This window comes from Candoia aspera, chromosome 4 (assembly GCF_035149785.1).
Source record: "Candoia aspera isolate rCanAsp1 chromosome 4, rCanAsp1.hap2, whole genome shotgun sequence".
NCBI classification, from domain to species: domain Eukaryota; kingdom Metazoa; phylum Chordata; class Lepidosauria; order Squamata; family Boidae; genus Candoia; species Candoia aspera.
Window position 1 is genome coordinate 25,911,399 of NC_086156.1, and position 20,192 is coordinate 25,931,590.

The following is a 20,192-nucleotide window of genomic DNA, read 5'->3' on the forward strand; positions in this document are numbered from 1 at the left end:
AAATGAATAAATAGTAGCTGAGCAGTCATGACTTTGGATGTTGTACAGATCTGACAAGGGGACTGTCTGCTACCTTTGTTCTTCTTCTGATAACCCCACCCTTCCATATATCATGTCTCCCATTTGTAACTATTATTGTAAGGTTCCTGTTGTGTCCTTCCTGCACAGCTTCTTCCCCAGTGCTTCCCAGACACATTTACCCTCAACAAAGCAGCCAGTCCTACTCATCCCTAATACAAAGAAAAAACTAGTACACATAACCTACCTATCTCAATGATAGGGGACCTTGCCAAATTCCAGGCATCAACAACTCCATGTGTTTGGGCAGCCAACTCAAGGATTGCCAATCACATTCTAAGCCTAATTGGTAGACCCCACCCATTTCCCAGCCTCACCCAAGGAGATATCAATTAGTTCCACCCTATCTTTTCCATAGTGAGCTTGGATTTGGAAATGGTGTAACTTTGTTTACTGACACAGCAATAGGAAAGGGGATAAGAAAATGAGTTGTGCCCCAAATTATGGCAACCCTAAAGGGGTGACAAAAAGGGGCTTAATGATTTATATAGCTTCTAGGTTGTCAAAGGTAAATTTACTAATCCTCAATCCTACTTCTTAATCCTACTGCTGTTGTAGATGCTGGAAGTCTCCTGGTATCTTCTCCTGCTAGGTATAGAGGGGAAAGAATGAAACCAAGACAAATCCAAGCTTCTCCACTGAAAGCCTATCTGTCGCAGGCAAACAATAGGGATCAGAAGCAACATGCTGCAGTGTGAAGCAGTTCCATTCACGATTCCAGCCTTCCAAAATCCTTCTTTTCCAGGATTTGCATTAATCTTCCAGTCAGAAAATGTTCCATGACACTTAGAATAATCACTGTCCTAGAGAACCCATATAATGACATGAAGCAATTTGCTTCCAAAAGATTATGGGAACTACATCATCATTATGATGATTATGTTATAGCTGCCCACTCTGGTAGACTCAGGGCAGCTTAACAAATCCAAAAACAATAAAAACAGTTAAAAAATACACAACACAGACAGCCTGGACTAAAACTACCTTATTAATAATGAAGAACCACAATAAGGACCCCACAACACATTAACCCAAGGCCTTAAACCAAATCCAGGTCTTAAGGGCTTTTCAGAATCCCAGGAGAGAGGGCGTCATCCATATATCTGGGTGCTGCTGTTCCAGAGGACGGGGGCCGTGAAAAAGGCACAATTCCTTGGTCCCATACGATGATATTTAATACACAGAACCTGGAGAGCACTGTTGAGATATATCAGGCAGGCAGAAATGACTGGAGATAGGTGATCCCCCAGGTATCCAGGCCCTATGCCATGAAGGGCTTTATAAGTATTGACCAGCACCTTGAATTGCACCCAGAAGCCAACTAGCAGCCAATGCAGCTCACATAGCAGCAGTAATACATGGGCATATTGAGTAGCGCCCTTTATTGCTAACACTGCTGCATTTTGTACCAGCTGTAGCTTCTGGATGGTCTTCAAGGGCAGCCCCATGTGGAGTGCATTGAAATAATCCAATCATGAGGTGACCAGAGTGTGAGTAACTGTCTGCATGTAAACCCTGGAGTTTATCTTTTCAGCAGAAAATGCAATCCTGAAATCATTTACAAGAGATTAAGCAGGTCCAAAAGGGAAGAGAACAATAAGTCTTAGAGACGAAACTTTTTAATGATATTTGGTTAGCAACCCTGACCATCATTTCACTCTCTTGGAAATAAAGTTTACGATGAACTATCTTTCATTTTAAAATGAAATAGCAGGCTGAACTCCACTTTACCCTTAGGTTTTTGTTTTAATCTTCTGGCCTGTTGTTATCAATGTAAGAAATCTCTTGCTCCTAATAGGGGACAAGATGCTTATCAAGATTTTAAAGATAACCTCAAACACCCTTCTGTTACTTTTCCTTATGTGCTGCATTGATTAAGATATATTTATTATTAACTACTTGTATACCCTGCCACAATTCTGAAGGACTTTCAGTGGTTGATGAAGATTGGCCAGTAGCTTTCTCTTAGCTCTACTCAGTTTTACCGCTGCAGGCATATGAGCAGCTATTCTGGAGAATCATTCTATATTTATGGCATGTCTTCCTTAGGGAAATTCACAAAGCCTGTGTGTTTGCTTGTATAGCTGTGTGCAACTTGGCTGAATAAAGTGGCACCCTCTTCTACTCCCCATGACTGGTGTGGTGGGGTGAGGGGAGAAAATTGCTTCTATGTAACAGGCCTCCTCAATCCTTTGCTGCATCTTCAGAACATTATTGCAGTCCAAGGGGGAAGATGTCCATTTTTTATTTTATTTTTTTAAGAATTATTTTATTTTTGGCATTTCAGTTTGTTCTCCCATAGGCTTCCTTAATTGGCATTAGCTGGTTGCATTTGATTAATCTGAAGTTAAATGAGGCTTGCCTTTAAACATGCTTTCCCAGAGTTTAAAACAGAAGGGTAAGAGGAAACTTTAGATGGTAGAGAGACTGGCATGGAGCCAAAGTTTGTGGTTAATATAGTGGATCAGTTTGATCTCGCTTTGTTTACACATAAGACATCTAGGTCTGATAGATATTTTCTTTCTCATGCCTGAAAGCATGTAACCAGGGGTTCTTTATAAATTATATTATTTCCATCTTTGAAAGAAAATCACTGTAAAGATGAAAAATAGTCATTTTAATCATTTTAAGTTTGTCATCTCTTCATTACAGTTATGTTCTGTCCTCTTCCTAGAGATTCAGAGGTTGGTGGTTAGATCACACACATACACACATTATGCTAGGTTTGGTCCAGGTTTAGGAGGCTGAACGAGAGGGCTGAACCCTACCGAAGAATGGACCAAGTACACTGAAATGCCAAAAATATATTTTTAAAAAAGCTTAACAAATACAGCATGAGAAGCTGAAGCAGGATTTCATTTCAGATTTGGTAAAATTTGCTCCCAAACTAAGCCCTTTTCAGATGGCAACCTTTATGAATTCTAACATCATTTGGGTGCAATATACTGACAAGCAGTTTTAATAGTTCTTGATAAGAAGTCAGGATCATCTACCTGATGGTAGCTTAGCAACTTTGGCCTGGATCTGAGGGTGTGGCACATTTGCCTCAAGGCCTGCCTCTTCTTCCTGCCTGATCACCGGCTCCTCACTTTCCCTCACATTTCTCTAAGAACTCCTCAGAAGCCTTTATTTTTGAATTGTATCTTGATGCATAAACTAGCAGAAAAAAAAACACCCTGGACTGTCAGAAGTTTGGACAATCAGCTCAGACGTCAGAGCTGGGACAGATTCTTTCGCTTGCTAATTTCTGTTTATTTCAGCCTTACCTGCAAATAAATAAATAAATAAATAAATGAGGATTTAAATAAACTATTTCTACTACAACAGGATGGTAATTACATTCACAAAGGCACCTCTGTGTCAGGGCTATGCACAAGGAGCCAGAAGGTCTGGGAGACAAGGCTTAACCTAGTCTCCTGCAGTGAATGCACATTGTCTGGTGGAGGGGGAAAAATGCCAGACTGGTGGGACCTCGCAGAATTCAAGGCAACAGAGGTGCACCTTGTCTGAGAGGGTTATTTAATGCTTCTGGCACCTGTACTTACTGCCATCCCCTCTTTTCCTACCTTACAGGTTTAGAATTTATTTGGCATGTATAATTGTTATTTTGATCCTATAGCAATAAACAATAGGCAGCATGTCATTTCTTGATCCGTTAGCATTCTTCTTGGGTTTCACCAGCAACTTAACCCTTCCAATTCAGCTGTGGAGCAACCTCCTTTACACTCCTTTCTCCACCCCATCTTATCTTGCTTTAAATGCTCCAGTTAAAGGTTTAAGAGCAGGGACTGACAAATCAAGATCTGGTGATTTGCTCCTGCTGTCAATGCCAATCAAGTTTAAAATGAATGACTAGATAACTCAAGCAAACATTGCTTTTGTAAAATGAAATTGGAAAATGAACAGTTTTGAACATTCAGACTTTGGCAGTTTTATCTATTTTTCAAGTAACTCTGAATAGACAGACTTGATGTTATTCTTGCCTACCTTGTGTAAATATCTCACTATCATTAGTTAATATTATAAAAATACCATTCTACTATATAGTTGTTTACAGATTTGTTGTTTTGATTCCACACCTAACTCTAAAAAGATCTTAGACAAAGTCTCCAAGTCAATTTCAAGCAGTAACATAATTTTTCTTTTAAAGACTGTTGTGAAAAATTAAACTGAATTAAAATAATATTTTAAAATAACATTGGTAACTGAAAAGTAATGCAAAAGATTACACCCATTTAGAAAAGAAAAGGAATTAAACAAGAAAGTCACCTTCAAAATGTTTTATGGTCCTTCCTGAAATACGTTTTTGTAGACAAAAACAATAATTTGCATATGTATTCTAACATGGCTAAAACAAACATAAAATGAAATCATGAAACTACATACAAATAAACACTTGCTCTCTATATTACTAAACTTATAGTCACTGTTATCATCATCATCATCATCATCATTATCAGTCAAGTAGACTACTGAAATCTTAGTTGCAACTAATTAAATCCAGATAGTTAATGGAATGTGTTCCCGATTTGTGCCACTATATTGCACTACATTGCAATCCCACCCTAGGCCCTAGCCAGATAAAATCCATATCATCATAATTTCATTTAATACCACATCCTCCAACAGGTTATATGCCATGAGAAAAAAAAAATCTTTCAACTGACCAAACAGCAGCTAGTACCTCCCCAAAAGACAAAGATGCTCTAAGACCCCTTCCCATTTTGCTAACTTTTCTTATTTCACTGTCTTTTATCTATTCACCTTAGCATTATTGTTCCTGTTTTTTTTCATATTACTCATAATAGAAATGTAGTCAATTTTTCATTCTGCAGCTTCAGGGGTGGATTGGATCCAAGGCATAATGGATTAGATCCATTGACATGCCCCAAGTAGTGACCCAAGACGTTTATCGTTCGCCTTCAAAGCTTTAATCACCACGGGAATTTGGATATTTAGCATATCCCCTTCCTTTTCCCATGTAAAAATCTGCATCCCAGCAGCCAGGGTAAAACTATCACAAAGCAGTAGGAAACTAACAAAGCAATTGCAGAAGGACTATTGCAGACAATCATAAAAGAAATGAAGCAGCCATCATTATTACAAAAGGATGTCAAAAGTCAGTGTTCATATACAACTGAAAATTTGATAGAATAATCTCAATTCAAGTTCCAGGCAAGCAAATCAATATCACGGTGATCCAACCTGTGCTATAACCACAGATGCAGAGGAAGCAGAAGCAGAACAGTGTTATGGTAACGTGCAACAGTTTGTCAACACAGCATTTAAAAAGTCACACTAATTATACAAAACTGAATTGGAATGCTAAAGTTGGAAGTCAAGTAACATTTGGAACAAGGGAAAATTTGGCCTCAATATACAAAACAAAGCAGGAAACAAGCTAACAGAACTTTGCCTGGAAAATTCCAGCTTTATAGCAAATACCCAGCAACCTAAAAGACAATTCTGCAAAAGGATGGACAACACCAAAACCAAATTGGCTACATACTCTGCAAGCAAAGATGTAAGGCTTGGTACTGGCTAATGATGAAGTAGATCAGAAAAATCTGCAATGACAAGACCAAACGAAGGCAAAGTGGCTGTGAGCTGATATTTTGGAAAAAAAAAATATAAGAAAGATCAAAAGCAAAAGACAACACAGAAAGAAGAGCATCTGCCAACTAAGGGTTTAGATCCAGGTAGAGAAGAGGCAAGGAGTTTTATCTAAATAAATAAAATGAAAAGAAATTCAGGGTAACTATCAAATGGGAAGGGCAAAGATATTTAAAAAAACCTTTAAAATTAAGGAAACCTTTTATACAAAGATGAGCAAGGCGAAAGACAAAGATTTACTGGAGAAAGAAGATATAAAGAAGAGATGGAATGAATACACAGAACCACATAAAAAGGACTGCAAAATGAAATTAATGATAAATACGAAGATTTAATGACTGAACTACAGCCAGACATTCTGGGAAGAGAAGTTAAATGGGTGTCAGAAAATACTGCTAACAACAAAGCAGCAGGATGAAATACCAGCAGAACATTGGCATTGCCTGATACATAATCTTAGTCATCAGTTTGTTTTTTTAGTATTAGCAGCAGATTGGTTTTCCATTCTCTTCTCACCTTCAGCAAGAGATTCCTGAAGTCTTACTGTGAGATATACTAATTTTCTAAAAGACAACCTGCTCAATTCAGAGGTAACAGTCAAAATGAATTTACCTTATAAAGGCCAAAAAATCCCAGGTCCCGCAAGACAGTAAGGGCACTAACACGTGGACCAGTTGTGATCTCTCCAGCCACTTGCAAGCGAATTTTAACGATTTCTAGTGGATTTGTGAAAATCACCTGAGATCCTCCGGCCTAAAAAAGAAAAAAAGTACTGTGAACATGTTACCACTTGAGCACAAAGAGAAGATAAATTATCCCAAATGCTGTTGGAACAGAGCATCTTGTTCATTTCAGTGGTGCTTCCATGAGGTTTCTCGCACTGAGATCAACAGAGACTGTACGGCAGCAGTGCTGAGCATCTTGCACTGAAAGGTAAGCATGGGAATTCAGTCTTTAAGAACAATTATTGAGTAGATTGCAAGATACTGCTTCCTCATGCTGGACTGAAGGACCATAAGACAAAATAAAGCAAACAATAAATATTTAAAACCTAAATAGACAAATGTGACTGGCAATAGACTACAGCACTCTAGGAAATAGGCAAGTTACTAGAATTCCCCCCCACGACCACACATACACACAATTCCAAATTTTGGCTCCCATACAAAAAGTGCAATGGAACACATGTATTTACAACAACTAATTTCCCCTGCTTTTCAAAAGCTACTGAACTGAAAAAAATGTACATCCCAAATGGCATTTTGCAGTTGCTCCTAGTAGATTTGAACATCATTTCTCTATGCACAGGACATCTCTATTTTATTTCATTTCTCCCACCAATACAGTACTACTACTGAACCCAAGAAATGAAAACTTAACAATTCCATTTAAACTTTGGGTAATGATTTGGTCACTTACTTAAAGCAACTACTCATGAACAATTGCTAACAACCCTTAAAACAACATTTTGGCAGACTAAAGTGTGTCATTAATAAAGTTATTCCTATGTATGGTAATTGGAAAGCCTTGGAAGAGATGGGATATATATAGGTAGCTTTGGCAGAACACAAAAATAGTCTTGATCCACATTCATCCACGTTCCCTTGACCTCCTTCCCCCTTAGCCTTCTGGAACCTGGGGCATTTTGGCTGGACAGAGCAGCAAAATAACTCTTGTCTTTTATACTAACTGGGAAGAAATGAGTGTCCTGCTTTCCTGCATATACTATTTAATATATTATTTTCAGTTTACGAAAAGGAGTGAGAACATGGCTGTTTGTTACCTGGCTTGGCCCACTCTGGGAAAAGGCAATCTGAGAAAAGTAAGAGACTCTAGACAATAGGTTGCAGCCAATACAACTTTCCTTCTACTCTTTTCCTTACGTGCCCCTACCCCCAACCCCCTAGGGCAGATTTGGAAGGCTGGTGGTGGTGGTGGTGGGGAATCGGAGGGATACTCCTAAGCTTCACTAGCTTTGTGTACCATAACCATGCAGTGCCCTAGCACAAATGTTGTAAAATTATGCTGCATCTTTTTTTTGTTCTTATAGACGATCACTACTGCAGAGTTTTTCTCCAATGGCCATTCAGATGTGTTGGACTCCCATAATTCTCAACCAGGATGGCTAAAGGCCCTGACTGGGAATTATGGGATTTGAAGTCCAAAACATCTGGAGGACACCAGTATGGGAAGGTTGCCATAGCACACATGGTCTCACAAAAATTTCCTCCAGACACATGGAGGGAATCTGATGCAGATGGATGATGTTAACAAGGCAAAGATTATGCTCCATTCTTAAAACTCTTTGAAATCAACAGTAATACTTGGGGTTATTAGAGGCCAAGTCATTAGTTTCTGATGTTCAGCCAAATATGTAACTCTAAGTCCACTCTGGGCCGCCCTTTTCCAGCATTTTCTACAATTGATATGCGATTAGCCATTTCCTTCTATTTGATTTTAATGAGCTGCAACTGTGGGTATCATCCCTATACTGAAATAATTAAAACAAGAATGCTTCTCCTAACAACATTCATTTTTTTAACAGCAGCTTTGTATATTTAATATCTGAAACAACGGTAATCCTGTAACAGGCTGATAGATGGGGGTTTCTATGCTGCAACAGAAGGACAAGCTACTTCCAATGTGCCCAATGTGGAAATGACTAGTTAAAAACAAAACACAGATATCCTACCAAGCAGGAAGGAGAGATGGATCAGGCAGCTGGTCTTTCCTGTGCCAAACTGCTTCACTTCTGTGCAGATCTCGGAAGGAATTTTTTTTCTTCTACCACAGAAATACATTTGTGCCATGCTTCTTCCACTGAACAAACACCTGCCTATATGGGATTCTTGATCTACAACAGCAGGTTGCAGCAACCAGCAAGCCCTTAAGTTCAAGACTGTTATACAGTCCACTGCAAGTCCACTGAAGGCTGGCAAAAAGTGAAGAAATCAGCAAGGGAATGCTCACTAAATGACTATGTGCTTTGCAATCAGACAATTCTCAGTTCCCAGTTTGTTTTCTATCCCGCCTTTATTATTTTTATAAATAACTCAAGGCAGTGAACATACTTGATACTTCTTCCTCCTTCTATTTTCCCCACAACCACAACCCTGTGAGGTGAGTTGGGCTGAGAAAGAGTGACTGGCCCAAGGTCACCCGGCCGGCTTTCATGCCAAAGGCGGGACTAGAACTCACAGACTCCTGGTTTCTAGCTGGGTGCCTTAACCACTGGACCAAACTGGCTCTTTGGACAGGAATAAGGAAGTCCCCTGGCTGAAAATCTGGAGAGTGGCTGCCTGTGACACACACACACACACACACTAAAATACATTTAATAAAAACTAAATAAATAATTTGGTAAGTTGCTTTTAAGTCTAGCAAAGGAAAGAGAGTAGGCAGAACAAAAATGGGGAAACAGCTAATGGGGAAAAATGGAGTAACTTCCCTCCAGCCTGGTTCATCCAGAGAAAACACATTTCAAAGCTGGGGTGCCAAGATGGAGAAGGTCCTTTCACAGATTCCCATACAACTGATCTCTGGGGAGAGAGTGGAGGGGTCCTTTGTAGGGCTTTATGAAATAACAAATGAATTATATGAATAAATGTTATGCCTCAAGCAGTGGCCATATATATATTTACAATAGGTCACGAGGAAGGAAGGGCATCTAAGCTTTAATAACCCTAACCACTGGATAACTTTTGTCCTCCTAAAATTGAAGATAAATCACACATACACACCCTACCTTTCTGGTATACAAACACACACATTCACACTCAACCCATTTGATGGAAGGGGGGCATTTGAAAAGTAGGAAAGTTTCAAGTTAGAAGGAAAACAGAACAATTCCAAATTAATTTGGAATGTTATGTAATGCCCAACTATTCATCAAATGAACATGAAACAATATTTTATTTTCAATGCTTTTTCATAATTCTAATTTTAACTTTTGATGTAATTACAGATGGTCTCTAAGCATCCATATTTAGATAAATGCTTACATAATATAGAAATATTTAGATAGTATATTTGAGTTTTGATTAAAAAATTGTGTATCAGAATGTTAAGTCCACATCTATGTTTAACTATGAAACTCACTAGTTAGCCTAGTCAGTCTATATTACAAATAGAAGATTAATGTTTTATAGTTTTATTAATAATTGCATAAATATTAATAATTATTACGCCTTAAGATGCCACACAACACTTTTGAGGAAGAGCAGGATAAAAATGTTATAAACATTCCAACAAACAGGAGCACTGTACTGTAGTCTGCATGAACCTTGAATTGTTATGCCACTTTAAAAAAATCTACTTTGAACATTTCTGCAAGATTCCACAAACTATACCATATTTATACGAAGATGCAAAAATCTATGCACATCATTACAAAAGCACTTAAGTTAAAATATTGTTCTATGTTTTTAATAAGGAAAAACAAAAATACTCTTTTAATGTGAAATGAGGCTAAAAACTGAATGGTTTCAGAATTCAAGGACCACACAACATGACAGTAATAACTTGTCTTACCCATTTCTGTATTGTAGGTTAATATATTTTAAATGGAAAACTGCTTCTGTATTTTTTCAGTGACAATTCTGACTAAACTAAACAAAAAACCACAAACAAACCACAATATCACTAGATACCTCTCGATGGCAGTATAACCTTGAACACGTGTGCCTGTCTTTCTTTTTCCTCCTTCCTCTGCACTCCCCAGGATAGAAAAATAAGGGGAAACACCCAGGATATTCCTCCTTTGTCTAAAAGAGCAGCATTCAATCATTTAGGGGCACAATAGAAAGTATTAGTTCAGTGCTGCTGTGCTGATCATCTTAACTGCAACAAAGCAAACTTGCTTGTTTGCTTGGGTCCACAAAACTCAAAGTAACTACAGAGTGAAGGAGATTTTCAAATCATTGCATGCCACTGAAATAAGATGAGGTGTTGCATCCTAATGAAACTGGGTTCTTTTATTCACTTTCCACTTCCTGCACCTTAAGAGCCAACACAGTGGGCTAAAAGATGAAACTACTAAGGCAATGAAATTTAGATTTTATGGAATATAATTTATTTTTGTGAGAGTACAATGTATCAAATATATTCTAAATTAGAAGAAAAATATTTTAGCTCTATTGCCTTCTAATGACTATCAGTAGGTGGACAGCAGTTATTTTAATATAAAAATACGATTAAATTTAATTCTTAAATTTAAGAATTTAATTTCAAAAAGCCAACACTCAGCTGTAATCATACCAAATTCCCTAGGTGAAAACTGACTAGATTTACCTCTGCGTCTACATACATGAGTACAATGCTCATCATCTTGTTCTTTTTCCCAATAAATTAATAGTTTCAAAGATTTCCTTGGAAAATAGAGTCATTGGGAGTCAGGCTGCACACAAATCAGATAGGTAGGTAGGTAGGTAGGTAGATAGGTAGACACTGTCAATAGATGGATAAGAGATAGGCAATAGCTCTACAATTTTTTTTTTAAACTGGAATATGGTTTACTTGTTTGTTTGTTCAATTCATAAAGCTGATACCGATGAGTTCTTTGGTATTGCTGAACTGTCAAAATAATTAAACTGTATTGTTACATTATTGCTGAACTGTCAAAATAATTAAAACTATAAAGTCTCAATAGTTACTTCTTGGATACATTCATGTAATTTTCTTTGCCAAAAATACAGAAGTGGTTTGCCATTGCTTTCTTCAGAAATGCTTTTTCTAAGGTTGTGCAAGACTTTTGAAAGAAGTGCCACAGAATGTATTGGAGCATGAGGCACCTCTTTTGTTAAAGCATCTGCACCTTTTTTCACATTCACATGGCTGCTCTTTTGAAGCTGCTCCTGGTTGTCTGTGTATGCACGTGTATGTGGCTGTAATGGCTTCTTTAACAATTGAAAAAGAGATGCTTTGTACACGTTCCCCCATGTTTTATTTTATTTATTTATTTATTAAATTTGTCCCCGCCCATCTGCTCCCATTGGAAAAATCTCCCATCGAGATGTTCCAAAGTGTCACTTTTGATGGAACTGCACAGCTCTTTTTTTAATTTCTGATTCTAGTTAATGCCTCGGGATTTCCTGGTGAGATCCCATCCAAGAAACAAAGTTACTGTGACATCTACACACAACTGGAGAAATCCTGCTTAGACCTTTGTTTTTTTAGCAATCTTGATTTTTTTAGAAATACAGAGAATAGATTATTATTCAAAATTCATTAAAATATTATAAGTTTTAAAATAAACACCCCTCCCCCTCCTGCAATATTATCTTCTTCCCATTCTTCGCAGTTGCATCTTCCAAGTTCTGTCTCATCTGTGATCTTCTCCCCATGTTTGACCATAAGTATGTGAATGATAGCTGTTTACCTTCGTTTTTCTGCTGCACAGAATGTGCAGAAGTACAAAATCAAAATGATTGCATATATGGCATTACTGTTACTTAAAATTAAATTACGGAGCTGAAATACTGAGAAATGTATTTTAAAAGAAAAGCAAAATTTGAACAGCCAGAAACAGAATGTGCACACAACTTAAGAATCTCTTGACAAGGCAAGTTTTTCAAATAAATACGCCAAAGAAAGTCAATTTTTATAATAAACTAAGCCAAGATGCACAAAATCCAACATTACAAAATGTTTAGATTTCTAATAACATTGTATTGATTTAAGTTACTGAGAAAAATAAGATGGACATTTCCAAGATTTCTTCATTCTGATTTTCTAATGGCATATCTATGTAGGAAAAATATAGTTTATTTACAAGCTCTGACCAGTTCAGTGCTATAAAAATAGAAGGCTTGACAGTTTTCACTTTATTAGCTATATCAGTTCTTCAGAAGTGAAGCCCAGGAATCAAAGGAGAACCTATTTGATTGATGTTATAAAAGCATTTAAGTCACAGGTTTGTCAGATATGTTAACATTTGGATCTGCCTTTAGCATGTGTCTATTTTGACTGCTGGGAAGAGTAGTAATATTTAATGATTTACAGACCTTCCATGTCTTAAGGTTCCTGAATTAAATCTATGACACTGTTTCTACTCTTTCTTTCTTCCTTTCTTCCTTTCTTTCTTTCTCACAATTTGTATCACTGCATGGTTGCAGAGACCTCAGATAATCTTTTATTGCAACATTTTTTTAAAGTTGTTTTTTTTTAATTTGTACAACATGATACAAATATTTTGTTTTGTTTATCACAAAAGAATAAAGCCTATGGTCAACCATCACTTACATCTCCATAACATTCTAAATCTGAACAGCCAGTTTAGCCAACCATAACACATAACAATTTAAAAGTAAAACTGTAACCTTGTTAACTTCCTCAACTCTCTTGATCTGAGCTAACAATGAAAAAAGCATTTTCTTTCTTGGGAAATTACAAATGAGATAATGCAATAACAGATAAGGATGAGATTCAGCTCAAAAATGAGAGCACTGCTCTTGTGCATACATGACCTTTTTATTGCCCTTCTGGGGACTGACTGACGCTAAAAGGCCTGACTGTAAAAAAAAAAGGGGGGGAGGCTTTGTGCACTATGCAGTATTTTAATAACTAAAACAACAACAGAAAAGAGGCCCAAATTATTTAAATATGATCTCTCCTCTTAATTGTTTGACTTCAGGGAGGATGGGACAAAAAGGCAGGGGGAAGTTAATTATCACCTGTAAAAAAATGAAATCCTAAGATACTGTACTCTGTAAAAAAATACATACATACATACATACATACATACATACGTACATACCGGAAAGACAGAGAAGTGCATAGTGCAGCAAAAGTCAAGACCATGAAGACACTGATTAGTGAAAGTATTTAGTCCTTTGATTAAATGCTCCCACAAATTCATCTATCTGAACTAAACCACACTATCAGTGAAGTTTAAATCTGGAGAAAGCAACATGAGCAGGAAACGAGGAAGCCTGTAATATTCTGCTTTGCTAAATAATATATCTGTTTTTGTTCAAAACAAAAGGTTGTTCGACTGTGGTGAATAAAGCATTTTTTAAAATTTAGTCTGAAGATAAAATCAGCTCACATGAGCAATTTCAACCCTGCAAAATGTGCCAGAGGCTACCACGCTCATCCCTGCCATAACAAGCATCAGCTGATTCCAATGTTGTGTCTTTTTCCAACTCTGAAGGATGAATAAGTCAATAAAAAAAACATTCCAGGTTTTGTGGGTATTGAAATTACATCTTTGACAAATCCAACTACCTAAGCCAATGTTACATATGAAGTAGAAGCATTCCACAGACTGTACATAACCCTGGCTCCTATAAAGAAGAACATACTGTATGCTAATTCACATACACGTAACTCCTCCCAAGTTATTTTTCCTGGCTTAAAAAAAGAAGTTTTATTTGATCACTGGTGAAGGCATCTGCCAAATAAAGTAACTTAACGTATCAAGACTTTTGCTTACTACAGAGCAACACTGCAATCAACAAACTCTAAATGGTATATATCTGTCCAAATCTGTAACCTGGGTTAAAATAAATGGATAATAATCCAAGATCAAAACCAAGATTATAAAGCAACCATACATCAGGAATCAAACATTCCAAAAATACAATTTAATTAATAAATTCCCTGTCCAGAGAAACAGTCAGAGCAGCTTTCCCTGTGAGGCTTCATGAAATAGTCAAATCATTAGACTTTCTGAAGATCAGGAAGGAAGATATGCTATGTCTTCTAGAAGTTTAACATTCCTGTTTTGATCTTTATTCATCACTTTCTCACCGAATTTCAGCAGTTCAATACTGGCGATCAGGAGTTACAAATATGAGGTGGGGGCACATATGACTCAAAATGATCTCCCACCATTGCTTTAAGAATAATGTGGCTCATACTCTATTTTAGTTCTCATATTCTATTTTAGTTGAATATTAGTATTTCCAAATAATTTTTAGCATCAAAATATTTTTTAATGAGATTACAAAATGGGACCCATTACTCATGTGTGCTGAATTACGAGCATATTACAACATTGCTCACAACAAAACCATAATTTTTTAAAAGGATAAAAGAGAACCTCTAAGGTAACGGTTCCCAACCTTTTTGGCACCAGGGACCGGTTTTGTGGAAGACAATTCTTCCACGGGCTGGGGCTGGGGGGATGGTTTAGGGGTGATTCAAGTGCTTCCTCTTTTTCCCGACCATTCTTTTTTCTTCACACCATTTGGAGATAGCAGTCAATGGACTTGCTTCCTCTGACAGGAGGTGGAGCTCAGGCAGTAATGCAAGCGACGGGGAGCAGCTGTAAACACTCAGGGTGTAAATTTGCTCGCTTGCCCACTGTTCACCTCCTGCTGTGCGGCCTGGTTCCTAACAAGCCACGGACTGGTACCGGTGTCATGTCCCCCGTTGCAAGGCATATGTGCATCACAACAGGGAACATGCCTATCAGGAAGGAGGAAGGGATAACCATTATCCTTAAAGCACACAAACGCCTAAAACAATCACCAGCACAATAGAGGCACACCTCTGCCCAGACCTAAGAACCATTAACAGACCGGGGGAACTTCCATACATTACCCCGGGGGACGCACCTGCACCGGACAAGGATGAGAAGACAAAGGAGACCAGCGGAGATCACCCAAATCGCCCATCGACAGACCCATACCGCTGCAGATCGCCCATCCGGATACAGCTTGTGGGACAATGGGGGGTGGAGGAGGACAAGGTCCACCACGCGGGTATAAACGGGGTACCCCGCTACCACGCCCGCATTCCCGTCTTTTTTCTATGTATGCAATCTGCTTTCAATAAACCAGAAATCCTTAGACCCTCTAAGTGAGTCCGTGTCTTATTGGGAGTAAGGCTACCCTGACATAGGTTCCTAACAAGCCACGGACTGGTACCGGTCCGTGGCCCGGGGGTTGGGGACCCTGCTCTAAGGCAACTGTGCCTCTCAGGATTATGCTACTCTTTTCTCCTTCTGGGCAAAAGCTGCATTTTATAAGATGAGATAAAGACAGAAGAGTACCAAACATACGGGGCAAATATAAATGGATGACACTGTTGTATGAACTACCCTGTACTCATAAGACATGGCAATTCCACATTAAATGGCCATATGGAAACAGTATTGGGGTAAATAGGTTTACATAGCATATTATTCTGAAGTGCTTCTTACAGAATATTATATGGAAATGTTCTGTTTGCAGTTTTAACATGGTAGTAATGTCGTACATGACACAGCTTATTTTTCAACTCATCTACTTTATTGGCTCCTCCTGTTGCTCACAAAAATTTCTGCAATAAGCTGCTTGTGTTCTTTTACCATTATTTGCTTGACTATGTATCTCCTTTCCGTGTGTAATATAGACTGAACACAAGTTTGATATTATCAAATATTTCTGTTTTGTTCACAAGTAGTTTAACCAAGCAGAATGTTTCTCTCCAAACTTCCTTACAAAGGCATCTACAGTTTTAAAAAATCTATTACGAAAAGGAATTTTTTTCACTGAAGAAGTTCAAGTAGAAATCTATACATTATATAAGGTATCCAAGCAACATAGAAACCTAAGACATTGGTTTTATTAGAGTGTTTAGAATGCAGTCTTATAACTGCTAGTATCTCTAAAGCTTTTCACTTTTACTTTTCATTTATCAGCTGAACAATTACTGGAGACATAATGGATTGAACTTTAAACCTCATACCTACAAAGTCTATGCTTTATCACCGAGTCTTTCCCTACATGACTACTATGACACAATTAAATGGAATCTCAGCTTATCCTGAGGGGCTTCTCTTCAGCAGTGGTCTGAAGCTGATGGTGATGAAATATATTCACCTAAGGCGGTAAATCTCCAGGGAGGTTACATATAGATATTCAGATAATAGATGCAGATATAAAGTAAGTACTGTGTTGATTCCCAATTACTTTTACACATTCCTAAACAGACTGGCCTGTAGCTTCTTAAGATTTCCCAAGTAACTAATACTAGGGTAAAATAAACTGACTCCCAAATTATATTGAAGCCAAAGAGGGTTTCAAGAGAGGCAATCCCAATAGCAATGTCATCCCATCCATTTAATCTATAGCACAGATAGAGATTGGTTGCATTTCAAGTCATGAGAGGCAGTTACAACATCAAAACAATTCTGAACAGAGAATTGAAAAAATACAAAAGTAAAAATTGAAATTGTGAATCCCCCCCCTCCTTAGTTCTGTCCCTTCTCATACCAACTTTAGGCAGCCTAAAAAGCCCTGACAGAAGAGAATTGGCTGCCTGGCAATCAGTTTGGTCTAGTGGTTAAGGTGGTGGGGAGACTGTGAGTTCTAGTCCCGCCTTGGGCATGAAAGACAGCTGAGTGACCTTGGGCCAGTCGCTCTCTCTCAGCCCAACTCACCTCACAGGGTTGTTGTTGTGGGGAAAATAGGAGGAGGAAGGAGTATTAGGAGGAGGAAGGAGACAGTTTGCTGCCTTGAGTTATTTATAAAAAATAATTAAGGTGGGATAAAAATAAAATAAATAAATAACCTAATCATGTTGGAAGTTCCAAAGGATTTGTAGAAACTGTGGATCAATCTATCACACCTCTAACTATGTAAGCAGGCTATCAAGCAGTCTGAAACTTAACGTACTAAATACAACTTTAACAATGCACAGCGATGCTTTTTTTAAAATAACCTTAAAGATGAAAAACAATTTAGAACACAGATTCAATAAAGTAATTTACTCCATAATCTACTTCCTATATCAAAATAACCGAGAGACAGAGAGAGAGATTGAGAATGGATGATGGAACATGCTGTCAGCTGAATTAAGTACCATAGGGTCATGAAACAAAACCCCTCTAGTTTTTCAACAAAGAAAATAGTTTATGAAACTGAAGGCAGCTTTTTCAATGAAACAAGGAGCTTTGTGGTTGTAAGTGCAAAAGTCAACCACGTATACTAATTCTCAGTAATCATCCTGCAAGGTGAGCTCCCCAGTGATTCAAAAGTCAATGAATGCCAAATCTATCACAAACAGCAAAGTGTAATTGTTCATGTGACACCAACTCCATCAAAGCATTTAGAATTCCAGAAGGACAATGTACCTGTTGAGCTATTGGAAAAATTGGTCTCTCTCCTAGATATTGTGGTTCTTTAAAATAAGCCTGAACATTTAAAATAATAATGAGAATAATAAGAATAATAAGAATAACAGCAAATAGAAGTAGAATGACTGTGGCAAAAGAAAGCAAAGATAGTACCAGTAGTAATAGGTGCCTTGGGTGCAGTTCCAAAACATCTGGAGCACCATTGAACACCATCAGCACTGACAAAATCACCATCAGTCAATTGCAAAAGGCAGCTTTACTTGGAACACCGTACATCCTGTGACAATACCTGTAATATTATTAAAGAACAACATCTGCCTATCCTAGGTCCTTGGGTGGACAAAAATGCCAAATCCAGTCTAAACATCTGGCTGACTGTGTGATCAACCATAATAATATCCTTAAAACATTATGATAATCTAAGGGTAAAACAAAATACTTAGACCAAATTCAGAAGAGGTTATTCTGAACAGATATTTACAAAATTACTATAAATCAAGCAATTATCTCTTAGCCTTTGGGCATAGAATTCTTCTGGGCTAGATTAGGGTGCAGTAGGTATGACCAGGATGAAAAAGTGGGAAAAGCCAAGGTAAAAATGAAATGTGGTTTAAATTTAATTAAAATTCCTTTAAATTAAATGGACCCCCTCCTAAGCATTTAATTATTTTTTGCTTCTATCACATTAAGAATTACAAGCTGGTGCCAATTTTAAGAGAGACGATGGAGGTTGATCAATGTCTTTCTGCGACCACATACAGCTATTGAACCCAAGACTATGCACTCTCTGTCCTGGGAAGACATTTACCAACAAGCATCTATATTGATGAGCTTTGTAAGTGAAAACCATCATTCTTTTGGGTTTCCTTCTCCCCTGCATAAAAAGGAGTTCAATAATTATAGTCTCATTTATCCTACACTTTGGACTTGAGCTGGCAACTAGGACAGAATGCACTATCATTACTTTTCTCCCTTTCTTTAGGATGGGAGAAATTGAACCCTAAGGAAAGAATTGAACCCTAAGGAAAGAATTCAAACTACAACCACAATATCATCATCATCATCATCTCTGGTGTTTTTTTGAAATACTAAGGAAATTTAAGAAAAAATATTACCCTCCCCCTGCCCTCTAAAACAGCAGAAGCACACATAATACATAGCTCTGCAATAACCTTTCTAAAACAAGGATTCATTGGCCAAGATAAAGTTCTCTACACACGGGCCAACTATCAGATGCATTTCTTAAGTCTGGGCTTAGAACAGGCATTCCTAACCCACTGCGCTCCATTTCTGGAACATGATAGCATGGATACCACCTTTGTTCATGGGGCATTATGAAAGCTGGTGTCCAGTGTATCTGGATGCCATCAGATTGGGGAACTAATTTAGAACAAGCAGAAAGACATACATTACACAGGATCTTGCTATCTCAATTCTGTCATCCAACTTTGAAAGAGATACCAAAACATAATGAAACAAGACCACCCACAACGAGACAACACAAGCCTCATCCTATCTACCTGGCGCTGATCTTTAGTTAAACACTTCAGTTCAAAGGAAGCCTTGGGCTGTTTGCCATCAAACATCTACTGCCAGGAAATCATGAAGAATCACATAATTAATTTTAGAGGAAAAATGCCAGCGGAGAGATCTAGTAAACATCATGGTTTTCAAAGGGATTGCTCTTCTTCCGGACATAACTTACTTACATAGAACAAAATATGTAACACTGCTCATTTAGGAAAAATAAATCCAGTGGACAAGGTACCATAATGAAGATAGATGTACATAAATTATAAAATAATAATATTTTAACGCTATTTGGGTTTTGGACTTTTCTTCTGCATCAGCTAGTTTTTATTTTTATTTTATTTTATTCTGCTTATGAATTTAAAAGTCCGTATTTAAAAAAAACACCCTTTTAAATGCTTCTCCCTTGAATACTTCTTCAGTAACAAAGCAGGTGAGCTATCTGGCAGGACATGACAGGTCATTGATCAAACAGAGCATCTCCTCATCTCTGGCGAACTGCAAAAAGCAACTAGGTCTCTCTATCCCCACAACACTGAATAAATATAGTTCCCTGGCTACCTACTGCAGTGTGCTTTTCGGAAGAAAGAACGTACACACCTCTCTGTTGTTATTATGATAGAATTTGCTGCAATGTATCTCTACATTGTTTTCAGCAGGAATTTAACTGCTTTAAAAGAATGACCTCATCGTTCTTATGACAGCAGAAATTTACCAGTGAGGCTAGAGCTCCGCCAGCATTCTCCTGCCCACTGATCAAAGCGAGTTAAATGAACAGCACTCTGTCTTTAAGATGTCACTATCTTTAAACAAGAGTTCATTTCATGTAAAATGGATTTATAATTGCTTAAACAAAATAAAAATCAACACCCCCCCCAATATAGCACTTGTTTTAATTGTTATAATTATA

At 37.6% G+C, this 20,192-nt stretch overlaps 1 protein-coding gene across 3 annotated transcripts in view; it reads right to left on the reverse strand.

Annotated features, from left to right (window-relative positions):
- The window catches only part of SLC25A13 (solute carrier family 25 member 13), a 123,611-nt gene that overhangs the window by 12,025 nt on the left and 91,394 nt on the right, over positions 1-20,192 (reverse strand). For all 3 annotated transcript variants that reach the window (XM_063303665.1, XM_063303664.1, XM_063303666.1), the window contains one exon: positions 6,304-6,444. In XM_063303665.1, coding sequence (XP_063159735.1) covers positions 6,304-6,444 — 141 coding nt within the window. The remainder of the gene's footprint in view (positions 1-6,303; positions 6,445-20,192) is intronic.